At 35.7% G+C, this 15,539-nt stretch overlaps 3 protein-coding genes across 3 annotated transcripts; 1 reads left to right on the top strand and 2 right to left on the bottom strand.

The window, feature by feature from the left end:
• Positions 1-47: 47 nt before the first annotated feature.
• Positions 48-3,098, bottom strand: LOC102805219 (ubiquitin carboxyl-terminal hydrolase 2-like). Its single transcript, XM_006824566.2, has 2 exons — positions 2,667-3,098; positions 48-1,868 (listed from the first exon to the last, which is right to left on the bottom strand). The coding sequence occupies exons 1-2, from the start codon at positions 2,843-2,845 to the stop codon at positions 101-103; spliced, it is 1,947 nt and encodes a 648-aa protein (XP_006824629.1). The 5' UTR covers positions 2,846-3,098; the 3' UTR covers positions 48-100.
• Positions 3,099-3,198: 100 nt separating this feature from the next.
• LOC102805335 (leucine-rich repeat LGI family member 2-like) lies at positions 3,199-9,468 on the top strand. Its single transcript, XM_006824567.3, has 5 exons — positions 3,199-3,281; positions 4,017-4,137; positions 5,454-5,535; positions 6,252-6,365; positions 6,565-9,468. The coding sequence occupies exons 2-5, from the start codon at positions 4,060-4,062 to the stop codon at positions 7,539-7,541; spliced, it is 1,251 nt and encodes a 416-aa protein (XP_006824630.3). The 5' UTR covers positions 3,199-3,281; positions 4,017-4,059; the 3' UTR covers positions 7,542-9,468.
• On the bottom strand, positions 9,356-15,538 carry LOC100378696 (nicolin-1-like). Its single transcript, XM_002741148.4, has 7 exons — positions 15,307-15,538; positions 14,186-14,273; positions 13,547-13,647; positions 12,559-12,672; positions 12,078-12,188; positions 10,303-10,407; positions 9,356-10,089 (listed from the first exon to the last, which is right to left on the bottom strand). The coding sequence occupies exons 1-7, from the start codon at positions 15,433-15,435 to the stop codon at positions 10,048-10,050; spliced, it is 690 nt and encodes a 229-aa protein (XP_002741194.1). The 5' UTR covers positions 15,436-15,538; the 3' UTR covers positions 9,356-10,047.
• Between the last annotated feature and the right edge of the window lies 1 nt (position 15,539).

Genomic DNA, 15,539 nt, shown 5'->3' with positions numbered 1-15,539 from the left:
ACTAATTCAACCCACTGTAACCAAGAATTGAGGCATAACTACATGGATTCACATTTGTAAATGCATAATTTATTTTAAAATAAAGGAATGCAACTTTCTTTTACTTCCTTTTGAAAAACAATAAATAAGCATTTTCCTTGATAACATCATTATTACACTCGTCCTCCATGTTGGATACCATGGTTACGTAGTCATCATCAAATTTGTACCAATTGTCATCGAGAGCCTTGCTGTAAGCAACATAATGACCACAAGACGCACTCTGACCTCCGAGATGTAGACATAGGGAATATAAATAATACGCAGATCTGAGGTTAATAACTGGTTCTCGGTTTGTAACTGTGTCCAGTATCAGATTACTCAAGTCAAGTTCATTAAGTGGTATTGTAATTGGTGTGTGTTTTTTGTAGGTGCGGCATCGCAGTGAATCATATCGAAATCTCATTAGTTGGACTATCAGGCATTCAGGGAGCTGTCGCAGTAGTGATCTGCGCTGACCAGAAATAGGCGACTCGCTCGCATAGCTCTCCATTTTTTCATCTTCTGCAAGCTCCTTTGAATCCAGACTGGTTTTACCCATTTGTTGTAATCTCTCAGATCTCCTAGGTGTTGATTTTTCGCGTGAACAACAGCAGTGAGAGCACACAAGACTGTCCCTACCAGAAAGCTCCTCCGTGCTGCTGAATGTAGCGATGCAATCTTTGAGCTTTACCTGGTCTCTGTATGCTACTTGTTCAGGCACTGCTACTGGTAGTACGGTGAAAGGCTCGGTACTCACTGATATATGACTACATTTGCAACAAAACCGTACATCCACAAACTGTCCAGTGAACATTTCATCAATTATGGAGTTATTCTGACGACAATACACCAACCATTCTAAATCTGATAGCATTGTTATGGCGTCAGCATAAGAGTCATTGTTAAGACCATTTGCGTTTTCTATTGTTTTTTGACACAGTTCTTTCAACTCTCTTACTCTTTCATCACTCAAATCACCATAGACAAATTTCAACATGTTACCAGTATTTGTGGTGTCAGAGACAACATTTTGAAGTGTGTATTTATTATTTAAGATGGTTTGCAGTGCACTCAACAACCATGTTAAGAACTCTGAGGCATCTTGCTGAGATTGTGATCCAACGTCTGGATTGGCAATCAAACTGGGCATCATTCTGTTAGTGGCACTTCTGAAAGCAGTAGTGCTAATTGCTGCACTTGTGGTGGTTCCAGGCAAAACGTTCAAGACCTCAAGTAAATTACCAACAGCAGCTACCAATGCAGACTCCAATTGGTTGGCAGATAGGGGTCTAACTTGGTTTGCAAAATGTGCAGCCAATAGAGGCGTATGTGCCAAACATTGTAAGACAGAGTTCATAAAGCACAAATTTTGTCCTCTGTTTTGGAGTCCGGGTGGAGTGTTAGCAGGTTTGAAATAGGAGAACCAATTAGTGAAAGATGGAGTATAACGATTGACCTGTTTATGCACACCAGTGACTTTTGTAGGAGGTGCTTCATCAGGAGGTGGGCTCTTCTGCGGGGATGTCCATGATTCACCAATTAGTATAGGACTTCTTTGCCGTGCAATTCCTGGTCGAGGAAGTAATGGACGTCTAACAATCTCTGAAGAGAGGTTTTTTTGCAGACTATCTTGGTAGTAGTTGACAGGCTTGCTACTGTAAACGTTTTTCTCAGCGTGAAACTGATTATATTGCCTCTGGTCCTTATGTAACATAGAACATCCAAATGTACAGATAATTAAAGCCCATAAAACAAATGGCTGGTGAATGTAAATTGTAATCAGCCCACTAATTAAAAGAAGGATGAGAGCTTCGTACAACCAGATTTGACGTCTCTGCAATGAAGTCCTGTGTTTGAACAAACAAAATAAAAATTACACAACCATTTGCTACTCAAAATAGTTCTTTTTACGGTTACTCATGACCATTCAACAGAAGTTGCACTGATGAATACATGTATAAAAATAATATGAGGTTATTATGAGGATACTGAAAAGTAAGTACGAAAACAGTACAGCAACCAACACGCAGCGGAGGTCGATGTGCCATGAACTGTCTGAGTGGTATCCTCATGATAACCTTATTATTATACATCTTTTCCTCCCAAGGATACATCATGGGATGCCGAAATCAAAAAAGTTGAGCAGAGGATGATTATGCGCGTAAACGTTCAATATTTGGAATTTGCATTTCCTAATATGGTAGAATGAAAATATCCAGTGCAATACAACAAAATTAAGGCACGCTGTAACTTATGGCGTTACGGTGACAGATGTATAATAATAATCTTCGTTGAACTCGTATCCCCATTGGGATTTTGAATAACATGGCAATAGAGAAAAAAATGACATAACACAATAATAATGATGATGACTATTTAAAAAAAGTGTTATACATTTTTTGATATTTCATTTACCGTTACCCATTAATAGAATTCAAAGTCATTTGCTGTACTACGGTACGAATTTGCAGTCGTCCAACCTCGACAGTGTATGGGCACAATTCTGGAAGCTGTACCTACCACGTACTGTCTGTGGAGAAAGAGTCCCGTAACTACCAACCCAAGCGCCAACATAAATAGAGGTTGTCATCTTTTTTTACCCCCATGTACACAATAAAGCTTTACTTGTAGTTGTACACCATTACCTTGTTCGGCTGAGAAAACTTTTCGCTATGCCATCGATGGTGATGAACAGAACAATCTCTGCGATGAAACGAAACGCAAATGTCAATGGGATCAGGTACTCCGTGATGACTAACCACAACGATTCCTGTGATATGCTGGCCAGAATACGGGCCACAGCAGGCGACGCACTGTCATTCATAATTAAAATTTTTACTTCCAAATTCTAAAGTCAAAAATAGATCGGACGACGTCGACGATGTGGTCGTGGATGTCAGGTCTGGTTGTTCATAACTGAAGCTAACAGTATATTGTTTCATCCCAACACTATAACTTAATTTTCGGTGATGTGCGTCACTACGGCACATTTTTAAATGACGAAATAAATAACAGAGACTTTCTACACCGATAGTTAGAAATTATTAAAACCTCGCGAGCGTTAACTTCGACTGGCTGCCATTTTGACGAATGGTCGAGCGCCTCTGGCGGTTGACCGGCGAGCATTTTTGGAATTCCTCGATAGAGGGCAGTCATTAGTTGCATTCAACAACTTCTAAGAACTAACACAAAATACGACACTACGTATTTATTACCGTCTTCAGTGAGTCTACCATGTTGAATCCATTTACGCGTTTAAGGTAAGAATGTACATAATGTATATAAAGTAGTTGCATGTAATTTTACCTCCCGGTTAAACCTGTGTTTTTAAAATTGTATTAAACTTGTTTGACTAAACTGATTGTATCACAGTCCCTCTATCTAGAGGGACTGTGATTGTATGTAAAAACGTCATTTAGTTAAATAGACATGGTTGAGTTGTCAGTTGACTGGCGGAAGAAACATTTTATTGTCTGGCACAACAAGGTCAAGTGGGGCATATGCTTAATTAATTAGACATGTCTTATTGTAGCTCTATATTTGAATTAAACTTACCTGGTAATGATTGTTATGCACAAATGAAAATACTTTCCAATCCTATACTTTCCCCAACTTTAATCCTAACTAACTTTAATTGTTTATGTCTGTCTTGAAGACACATCTAGTTATGGGGTGGAGAGTTAGCATCATAGTCAGGGGAAGAGCTGTGGTGTACATTGGAAAGTCTCTGCGAAAATGTTGAAAACAGATGCACCCATATGCAGAACGTTTCTAATGTATACAAGCAAATATTTACCAGCTAAAAATTACCTTGAGTTTCCCCAGCCAAAAGAATGGTAGATTGGTTGTTCAGGCAACCTTCCAAATGCAGTCAACATTTTGTCTGCTATTTGTCATTCTATTCACTTCACATGCGTCAGTGCATTTGACCTTATGTTATACTCTGGCCACACGTGGTCAAACCGACATAAGTCAATATTCTTTCATGTTTACAGAGGGAAACCAGTCAAACTACGTGAATGATGTTTTTATAGAACCATGTCTTGGATGTTACTAGCTACCAACATCTGTAATATACTAATTCAGTACCATATACTGGTGTCAGGAGCAGTGCAGGTGAGATTTATATAATTTGTTATTATGAGTCCCCAATATGAATTCAGAGACTGAAGGTAGTAATCCAATGCGAGTAAAAATTCATGACCTCATGAATATTCATGAAGTATTCCTCATCATGCATGAACAGTTCACTAAAGGTCAAAGTGACTTTCATGAAATAATTTGGTTCCATACATTAAATGATGTACATGAGTATTTGATGTAAAATACATTCATAATTGATATAACTCATTAAGATATCTTTTTCTGTTTTGTTTTTCTAACCATTCCTTGTTTTCCGTTTTTATTTTTATTTTATTATGTTTTCATTTTGTCTTCATTTATATTTTGTCTTGCCATTTTTGTATGTATCTGAAACTTTATTGTATTTTAAAAATCCAGATCCTGAACAGGATATGATTTCAATAAAGGCATTATTATAATTCATAAACTTATATTGTTCATTCATAAATTGTTTGGAATGCATGAAAGTTTTATGAATATTTCATGGAATAAAATACTGTAAAACATGTCTTTTTAACTAACATATTATTTTAGCTAATTTAGCTAATCTGTAATTTTGCTAATTCAAAATGCAGCTAATTTAACAGTAAGTATATTCTCACAGGGGGGGTAGTCGACACTTTAGATAAATTAAAATTCTGTTAATTCATGCCAAGAGTCAAATTTGCTGAAATCGCATGCAGCTATTTCAACATGTTGTGTTCTACAGTAGTTTAGTCTCAATAAAAAAGATAATAACACATTCAGCTTCTCTGGTATGACAGTTTTATGTTAGAACACCCAAAATGTGAAAAACAGTCAAAAATTCTTGAATTGTGACCAAACAGAGGTCACTCTGTTGCATTTTACAAAACACAGTGAATTATGAGAGGTGAGACCATTCCACAACAACAAAGACATCTTTAGTATGCTACTTTTATATCTTTATTTCATGAAGTAGTATCAAACTTATTGAATGGTTGAGCTTTAAATCTAACTACACTTTTACAGATTGAACTCAAGTTAATCCAACTCAAGTAAACTCCAAACTGTGCAAGTTATCTGAATGCAGCATAATCTAGATGTGTTGTCGCATTTTTATAGCTAACAACATATGTATGGCTTCTCTTTGGCTCAGTGAGTCACGCAAAAAACATGATTTACCCACAGCCATGTGAAAATTGAGATTGTACATTATAATGGTAGTTCTCTCAATGTGATGTGATGTGGTTCTCTGTGATTCCCAGTGCTTAATATGCCAGCCAGTGTTGCAGTAGAATTACATGTCATATAGATTGTTATATTTTCTCTTGTATTTTGTGTGTTACCAGGGATATGATGTTGACACTGTGTGCAGTGATAATCAAGCACTTGTACAGCTTCCTGGAGGACAACAACTTTGCCTCAATACTGGTAAATTTGCATCACTAATTTGGATTATCAATATTTGTTGTGAACGAGTATGACATCAAATTACTTTTGTTAGTGTGATATCATAAATATAATTTTCACAGTGATGAAATAAATGTGTCAAATATATGACTTGAGAAATCCTGAAAAAATTATTTTCACAAATAAAATATCACAAGTAGGGACTCTCCAATCACATCTCAATTTTTATGTACGTGCATATGTATCACACTACAGTCCATCTTTTGAATGTTGTATACTGTATGTACTAATAAACATGTTCAAACTGCTGAACCCTATGCAATAATAATTCTGGTTTTGCAACATTCCAGATAATTTGCCTATACTACTAATTTGCTCACTTAATTTGCTTATAGTGTCACATTTTCAACCTGAAATGTTAGTAAAGATAAACAATTTAAGCCAAGAAACAGATTTATATACCGTAAAACATGTCTTTTTAGCTAGCACGTTATTTTAGCCAATTTAGCTAATTTTGCTAAATTAAGATGTCGCTAATTAGAATATATTCTCACAATGAGATTGTTGACACTTTAGCTAAATTAAGATTCAGTTAATTCATACATGGAGGCGAATTCGATAAAATGGCATGTAGCTATTTCAAAGTGTTTTACAGTATTTCCATTCACTCACTAACTTGTTCACTGGTAAATGTTCCTGCAATTATTTAAATTTCTGTTCTTATCAATTATCTTAAGAACTGAATGGATTTGTACCATATGGTGATATTGATTGTGGAAGTGAAGTGCTGAGTATCAGGAGTTTTCACATTGAAAGAGAGGCATACGTAGCTATAGCAGATAGAGACAATGGTAAGTCATCATACCCTACAAATAGTAACTCCGTTGGTAGGCTTACCCAATAAGTGATCAGCTCCTACCCTGGCATGTGGGACACTCAATGTCTCATTCCCAGTCCTCTAACAAGGACTTTGGATAAGCCTTGGGCAAGGTGTTTTTTTTTTACATGATTTAAACACACAAGGTTTATTCTGCATTTGTTCCATTTTAGATGCAGTACTGATCTACAAATGGCATGACCAGACATTTATATATCATCAAACGATAGACGTACCTGCTGTGCTTAGTTTGGAGATTTTCAGAATACATAATGACACGTACCTTGGCACCGCGGCATACCGTACTGGATCAATTGACACCTTGTATCAAATTGTTCAGATTGTTGGTCTTCAAATACTTACGCAACCAGTCATTTACAAGTGGAAAGAAAATGAGAGTACATTCATAGAATTTCAGCGACTCAATGTTTTGGAAGCAAAGACCTTAAAATTTGTGGAATTTTCCCAAAGCAGGGATATTACAAAGTATTTTCTCATTGCGACTAATGGTTCGTATGCCAATACAACTCTATATGAATGGGACAGTGATGGATTTGGGGTTGTTCATCATCTGCATGCAAAATCCAAGCATGTAGCATTTATTCAAGAAAACTATCAGTTCTGGATGATACTAACAAGTGATCGTGGCACCACAGTCTGGAAATGGACCGGACAGCATTTCTATGTCCTGAAATCAGCCTCAATCAATTTAAAAGCACCAGACTCTGTTAGTCTGGATACTGCTAATTTTCACCACATCACGTTCATATGCATGGTTGATAAAAGACGACAATTACCGGTGTACATCACAAAATGGCACAGTGAGCAAGAACAATTCATCCTAGTCGAAAACCTTAAACACCACCATGCAACAACATGTCAGTTTGTCAACTACGCTGGCCAACTTTACTTACTCACTGGTAGCCGCCTTGGGGCAAATATTTACAAATATGACCAAGTCTTCAATAATTTCCACCTGATAGACGAGTTAGATGGCATTAGCCACGTCACTGCCACAGAACATGTAAATATTAATGGTGTTCTTTATTTACTTTTAAAAGTAAAGTCCAGACAGTACACCAATGATGGAAGAGTTTCAGATGTCTGTCGATATTACCAGGGCCAGTTAGTTTTTTTAAATGCTGGATGAACTAAACTGAGTTTGTACATTTTCATTAATTGGTTCAAAATGTTGTATTTTTATTAATTACCAAAATTGTTTCTTGAATGCAGCCACAATGACTATTGATTCACTTGCATGCTGGTACATAAGCTGCATCACTACTAGCAATACGTCACTACTGGTGATTTGCTGCCACTGGTAATGTGTTACTACTAGCAATATGTCACTACTGGTGATTTGCTGCCACTGGTAATGTGTTACTACTAGCAATACGTCACTACTGGTGATTTGCTGCCACTGGTAATGTGTTACTACTAGCAATACGTCTCTACTGGTGATTTGCTGCCACTGGTAATGTGTTACTACTAGCAATACGTCACTACTGGTGATTTGCTGCCACTGGTAATGTGTTACTACTAGCAATACGTCACTACTGGTGATTTGCTGCCACTGGTAATGTGTTACTACTAGCAATACATCTCTACTGGTGATTTGCTGCCACTGGTAATGTGTTACTACTAGCAATACGTCACTACTGGTGATTTGCTGCCACTGGTAATGTGTTACTACTAGCAATACGTCACTACTGGTGATTTGCTGCCACTGGTAATATGTTACTACTAGCAATACGTCTCTACTGGTGATTTGCTGCCACTGGTAATGTGTTACTACTAGCAATACGTCACTACTGGTGATTTGCTGCCACAGGTAATGTGTTACTACTAGCTATATGTCACTACTGGTGATTTGCTGCCACTGGTAATGTGTTACTACTAGCAATACGTCACTACTGGTGATTTGCTGCCACTGGTAATGTGTTACTACTAGCAATATGTCACTACTGGTGATTTGCTGCCACTGGTAATGTGTTACTACTAGCAATATGTCACTACTGGTGATTTGCTGCTACTGGTAATGTGTTACTACTAGCAATACGTCACTACTGGTGATTTTCTGCCACTGGTAATGTGTTACTACTAGCAATATGTCACTACTGGTGATTTGCTGCCGCTGGTAATGTGTTACTACTAGCAATACGTCACTACTGGTGATTTGCTGCCGCTGGTAATGTGTTACTACTAGCAATACGTCACTACTGGTGATTTGCTGCCACTGGTAATGTGTTACTACTAGCAATATGTCACTACTGGTGATTTGCTGCCACTGGTAATGTGTTACTACTAGCAATATGTCACTACTGGTGATGCATCACTACCCACTTCATCGCAAATATCTTAAACACTCCACCAGTTGATTATAAAGTAACCTTTATAATCAAGTATAAAACACTACTACCTTTACCCATTGTCCTTGTGAGGGGAACAATATTTTGTATTTATATTACCAAGAATATTCAATTTTATATAGTATCAGTAAGTACCCTGAATAACACCATTTTGCTTCTTATCTTCCCACATCAGTTTGAATCTTGGCACCATTTCACATCATATCAAGTGTGCAACATACAGTAGAATGTGAAAATGTTTGTTTTTCTATTTACAGATAATTTATATATTCGAAAGCAATATTTAATAAATGTTAAACATTGAACATGCATCTTCTTGCAGTATTGAATAATCCTAATAGATAAAGAAAGGGGTACCAGGTAAAAGTAATTGTGTAAATAACTTAGAATAAATGGAATGATTGTAAAGATTGAGTGAATAAATAGAACTGTTCATTCTTGTTAAAGTTGTGGCACCAGGGCATGTAAAAAATATTTACTTCTTTTGACTTTGAAACAGTAAAAGCAATCAGTATTCAGCGATATGAGACTTTTTCTCTCATTGTATAGAATAGTAATAATTTTTGAAGACAGTTTGTCAAACAATCGGTACCAATACAATACAATGTGATTTTATTTAAATTTTAAAAAAATGAGTTTTGTAATATAATGTACATTACATTGAAAATATACAGTAATAAATAAATACAGTTGATAACACACCTACAACTTTGCACTATTAAAGATGCAATATGGATAAAAGAAAACATTTTTTTTCTTTTATATTAATGTTCAATACTCCATACTGTAGCCCAAATCAAACTATGCATGTGTATTGGAAAATGTCATTGTTACATCATACATGTACTCAGATGTGTGCTACAAGAACAACATATTCATTTCATGATAAATCATTGTCCCATGCATTCATCACCAAATAGTATCAAATAATAATATTAAAAATCGCTCGTCCATGCTGCACTGCAATCAAAAGATTAGAGTCTGACAAACTGATTAGAGTGTATAAACTGATATACACACATACAAAAACAAACGGGTATCGTAACTTAAGCTACCATCTCTAGAAATGATGAAGCTTTATCATATCGATATAAAACATAATCTTCTATTTGGCTCAACCCCCCCCCCCCCTTTTGAAATGTTCATATAGTAGTCTTAAAATAACACTGGAATGATTAGGTATATAGACATGTCACTGTATAATCTAGCTGGTGCCTGAATACCATTGGTAGTACCAGGATCCTTTTCACCATACCTCATAGTACCACTTCCAGGTCACATCTTATATCATGTGTAGGAGAGTAAGTTGATTTCATAACAGCCATCAATCTACCATTACAAGAAATATGATCAGTTGATTAAAAACAGAATGGCTGTAGTTAGTAGATCACAAATAAGAATTGATTTGGGTAGATGATTACAGTTACAAATCAGATTACTTGTGTTTGAGTACAGGTCAGAGTGGTTGTGAATAGTTAATTACGTGTTATGAATACAAATGATTATACTGATCTACTTAGATTACTATGTGCATATACTCACATCATATCTTCCTAAAGATGCAGCTGTTTGATTGGCTCTCACTGATTCAGTTAAAGCCCATAGCTGTTGAAGACCTGATGAGATATTGTCAATAGGAGGAACGCCCTATGGGGAAAATAAAATCTCTTGTAAAATACCAACTATTTGAATAGATTAATTAATGGATTAATTTCTTCTCTGGTAAAAGTGTGTATGATAACATAACATTGTTTTTGTCTCTGTCGTCTCAAGAAGAACAAACATTATACATAAACACTGTATAATTAGAATACTGTAAAACATGTTGAAAAAGTGACATGCAATTTTAGCGATTTGTGGTAAAATGACGTAATAGTGAAATGTTGATTTAGCGAATCTCTCTTGTTATTGTTGATTTCTTTGTTTGGCGGCCATTTTGAATTTATGATAAAGTCATTAGCGACATCTTGAATTAGCGAATCAGTTCTTTCGATAAATTCGCGAAAAAGAAATGTTTTACAGTAACTAGTATTTTTGAACACTTTGACTTTCACTATCACTAAGGATTTTCTTGACCCAAAGACCCAAAGTACCGTAAAAACTCCAAAATTACGACCGGTTTTAAATAATTAGTGTTGGAAACGTGACGTGTTTTTTTAGAGTCAAAATTAAGGTGCATTTTTGGACGGTCAAATTTTTCAGAATAGAAATCAGCAAATGAAAAAAATGGGAATGATAGACAGTGTGCTTCGTTAGTTTTTAAAAAATGCAATGTCCGTCAATTGACGTAAACTTCCCCATGTTTCACGGTAAAAGCAAAGGTCTTGGCCGAGTTGTAGGCTGAACAACTCAAAATCAAAACAAAGTCATCAATCAGTGAGTATTATGACAAGGAAAACAAAACATCAAGACGCGGAGAAGAGGTCAGCACAAAACTAATAAGACAAAGTTGTCTCTCACTACCTAGGAAAACTTGCGAATGTTCGAAGTACAGGTACCCATTTGACAAAAGATACATGGAAGTTTAGCAAACTATCTCCCCGACCCAGTGCAATGTATTCGGTTAGAATCAAAGCTCACGTATCCCTTATTTGAGGGACCAGATTCTGCCGTAAATTCGCTCTTGGATTAAAAAATAAAATGGGATTTAAGAAAATAAAATGGGACTTTTAAGGTGTATTTTGGCGTCATTTTTCAGACATTTCAATCATTCCTTACTGCTAAAATAGTCTAAGTTATACCGTAGTCATTGATGTCTATTCAAGAGTATTATTTTTATCGTGACTAGCGTGAACGGGTAAGCTTCGTTTCGACAAAGAGCTGTTATCACTGTAAACAATGTTAATTATTCTTCAAATGCCCAGTTTATTTTTTAAAAACAACTAATTTTTTGATTTAAAAAAAAATCATGCCGTTTTCGCATCAAAATCCAAGTCAAAAGATCGTACTACAACATCAATCTCTTTCGCATTGCGTTCAATAACATTAACATATTTAAATAAGCTATGGTAATTTGAACACGTTGGCATCATCTAGCTTTTTCATTGGTTAATTAGCGATTTGACCTATTTGACCTAAGAGAACATGGCGGATATCCTACAGCATCGAACGTTTACACAAGACCGTAATCAAACAATTAGGCCGTCCGAAATTTTGGAGTTTTTACGGTAGTCCACTCATTGTTGCTTTGCTTTTCACCCTCATCACCTGGCGAACACACATGTATTCCGACATTGGTGTATACATAAACTTCATTGCACATCACAGTATAAGATTATGAAAGTCTCACTCCCATGTTAAGTATGCTCATTTCTCACCTCTAAATAAATTTCTTCTTCCTTGTCTTCATCCTGTGTATCATTGTCATTGTCACCATCATCTCCAGTGTGTCTTAGCAACCACTGAGGTAATGAGACAGGTGAGGGTGCCTTGAAAGAATAAGAATCACTAAAACTGAAAGCTCAGAAACAATCACAATTTCTATTTGGAATGATTATGAAAATAATATGCAAATGATATGCATATTAGTACATCAATTTTTGCCACCACTCTGGTTGAAATTTCTGAGGAGAACAGGCAGCGTACTGAAGATAGACGGAAATATGAAATAAAATAACACTACAGTCACGTTTCACATGGATCTACAGCTATAGGCACCACTGAAGGTACTGGTAAATAGTCAGCACATTCAGTACCGGGGGTATGTTTCCAATGACCTCTTATTTAATACATATGAACAATGTCAGTTCATGTACAACAATTGCACACAAATTAAGTTATATAACACATTAGACTTACATCTACTTTGTACTCATAGAGGTTGATGTCTTCTATTATAAAATGACTCCACACTGGTGATGGTTGCTGTAGAATAAATCTCACGGCTGCTACTCTGTTTGGTTCGGCTAACATCTGAATTCAAGCACACAATCAATTACAATGAGGGTATTTGTTTCAATAGAAATTAAATTCAAATGTTTGAGACGCAAAACCTGTTCTATTGAAAGAAGATGGTCATAAGCATACATGTAATATGTCAACAAAGCACATCTATAATACAGAAAGAAAACTTGAAGCCGCTATTTTGAATTAAACTGCTAAACACAATGAGATGAATACTTATAGTAACCCACCATGTGTAATGTAAATACAAAGTTTGAATGAAATCAACAAAGGCATGCCAGAGAAACTGTTGATAACAAAAATGGTTTTGGTCTATCAAAGGTCAAGGAAATGAACTATGTGCATATGTACATGTAATCCATTATAACTTGTCTTTGTAACAACTTCCAGCAATTTGGTCAAAGCACAACAAAAAATAATTATAAGAACACATAAAATTAAAACCAACATGGCCACCAGTCGATTATTTTGAATCAAAACACAAAAATGTATGTGCATCAGTTACCCATCATGTGTGACGTTCATACCAAGTTTGAGAAAACTCAGCCATGCAATTATGGTTTGACAAAGCATATTATTAAAGTTTCATTCTATTGTGTCAATGGGAAAATAAGCTTCACACAAATGAAACTTGCCCAGTTTACAGATAGGACTGGTTGTGAATGCAAGAAATATTCACACCATTATGTCTTTTGAACCAAATTAAAACAAAATCAATGAAAGTGTATCAGCATGAAAAACTGGTATGACACATGAATATTGAATCAAATCATAGAAACAAGGTTTGAAAGCAAGCACCATGGCGACAATTCAAACAAAGCATCTGGTAATGACAATACATGTACATGTACATATCTATGAACATTACAAAGTGAAGGCATACCTGCTTTCTAGAAATTGTAAAATAATCTTGACTTCCTGGTTCACAATGCGGATCTGGCATCAGGGGATATCTTCTCAATACTGTTTTCCATTTAGTATCTCCTGCAATGGTGCATGTTTCTATTATTTGGGAGTACATAATAAAACACAACACATATTTTCAGACATCGCTTTATCATAGGTGCAACAAAGTCACCTAGGAATATAACATGTACCTTATCTGCTCTATTAATAGCACTGGAAAGGAAGGATAGATAGCGTAACACACTTTTGACATAGTACATTAATTTTGTTTGCAATTTTCAAAAATTTGTTCAATGCAACTGGGACCTCCAAACTAGTTTTTAAATTATTAACTTTAGTTGAATTAATATCAACCAACCATAAATTCTAAATGTTCATCAGAGTAATCACAAACTCATTATTTCTAATGAAAAAAACTCAGGTACCTACTGTAGTTTTTAATTTGCATTTTGTTATTGCAGAATAGTACCCTCAAGTGTTTATAGTTTGTTGTAAACCCTTCTCAGAGAACAACATAACTCATTGTTTTTTTCACTACAAATGTAGAACTACCACCCTAATCTCACCATGGACAACTCAAACACTTGTATTACAAAACATCTTAATCTATACTTACTGCCCGAAACTTCAGAACTCTTGAAACTGCATCTGACTTTGATTGATAAATAAGCAGTGTAATTATTCTTGAAAGTGACTTCTCCAAGCTGCAATGATAGAATTACCAGAATGTTATGTCTGTTATTTTGTAAACAATACAGCCTCTCATATACTGTAATATAAAATGTTTTTTGGCAGTCTCATAACATTCAAGCAGGAGATTCAAAGTTACCAGTGCCTAAAACACATTATGATTATGGCTGCATTGTAAACCATTGAATTTTCATAAGTTTTTGTGACATTTTCATTTTTCATGAAAGAACCCTAGCATCAGTAACTTCACACACAATTTACCTGACTCACTATCAAAGAAATGGTCATCTACCTGTAAGGCCGTCACTGATTGGCGCATGCGTCGGATGACAATTTACGATTCAAAGACCCCAGGGAAGTGTTCTAGTTTCTTTGTATTTGTATGCAAGGAATTTTTCCACACAAAAACAACAATTTTGGCCGAATTTTGTTAGCGGTTGACTTAATGTTGGCCAATCGTTTGTCCGTGAAAGTTTGCTATTTTTTTTATTTGTAGAAATCATTTTTTTAATCTGAAAAACCTGTTTCTCAACTTTGTTCTTTATTTAGTTTTAAGCAGTATTCAAGATAGCAGCCCCATACAGTAAATTAATCACATTCATTTTATTATCACTTATACACCAGCTGACCCATGCATGAATGCACAGTGACACTAGACTCATAACATTCAAGCCCAAATATATAATTATTTGACCTTTAATGAGAATTATCTATTATTAAAACACATGCAATGAGTGATGTCTTCAATATTCAATATATAGAGTCGGTCATAATAAAATGTGCTTTAACCAAATATTGGTTGTTGGATCATTGGTTTGTCGGACAGATGAACCCTCCCCAATTTCTGCATGGTCCACCCCTCTTTTCCACAGAACACAGCACAATCTGAACCAATTTGTTTCTCCCCATGAGTGATCCCGCGTGAGTACAGTTGGTGATCAGTGGGTGAAAAAATGCATGCCGAGAAAGTATATTTCTAAGCCCCAACGATGTTTACATTTACATTGGCACATGAACATGTACTATAATTGTAATAACAGTACTCACGTCAACAGATTTTATGTTGGGCATTGCAATTTCAATGACTGCAGCACCGGAACTGAATTCCGTCCTTGGATCACCGATTTTTAGCACCACGGGTTTTTTAACGATGCAGTTGAGTGGTTTTGATGCCATCTTTCATTTGACAGATTCAAACACTATAAACTAAACTATAAAAACTGAACGATGTTTTCTGTTTTGATTGAAAGAAAACATCAAGACAATATTGCCGCCATGAT

The sequence above is a fragment of the Saccoglossus kowalevskii genome, chromosome 3, assembly GCF_978046115.1.
Source record: "Saccoglossus kowalevskii chromosome 3, keSacKowa6.1, whole genome shotgun sequence".
NCBI lineage: Eukaryota > Metazoa > Hemichordata > Enteropneusta > Harrimaniidae > Saccoglossus > Saccoglossus kowalevskii.
Note: the sequence above shows the minus strand (reverse complement) of the source record. Positions and strands in the feature narration are given on the sequence as shown.

Excerpts from the sequence above, each read along its gene's own strand:
- LOC100378696 (XM_002741148.4), bottom strand. The coding sequence starts at position 15,435 with ATGGCATCAAAACCACTCAACTGCATCGTTAAAAAACCCGTGGTGCTA. Across the intron at positions 12,189-12,558 it reads TCTATGAGTACAAAGTAGAT|GCACCCTCACCTGTCTCATT; the intron begins GTAAGTCTAATG and ends TATTCTTTCAAG. Across the intron at positions 10,090-10,302 it reads CATCTTTAGGAAGATATGAT|ATTGATGGCTGTTATGAAAT; the intron begins GTGAGTATATGC and ends TTGTAATGGTAG.
- LOC102805219 (XM_006824566.2), bottom strand. The coding sequence starts at position 2,845 with ATGAATGACAGTGCGTCGCCTGCTGTGGCCCGTATTCTGGCCAGCATA. Across the intron at positions 1,869-2,666 it reads AGTTTTCTCAGCCGAACAAG|GACTTCATTGCAGAGACGTC; the intron begins GTAATGGTGTAC and ends GTTCAAACACAG.
- LOC102805335 (XM_006824567.3), top strand. The coding sequence starts at position 4,060 with ATGTCTTGGATGTTACTAGCTACCAACATCTGTAATATACTAATTCAG. Across the intron at positions 4,138-5,453 it reads TGGTGTCAGGAGCAGTGCAG|GGATATGATGTTGACACTGT; the intron begins GTGAGATTTATA and ends GTGTGTTACCAG. Across the intron at positions 5,536-6,251 it reads ACAACTTTGCCTCAATACTG|AACTGAATGGATTTGTACCA; the intron begins GTAAATTTGCAT and ends AATTATCTTAAG.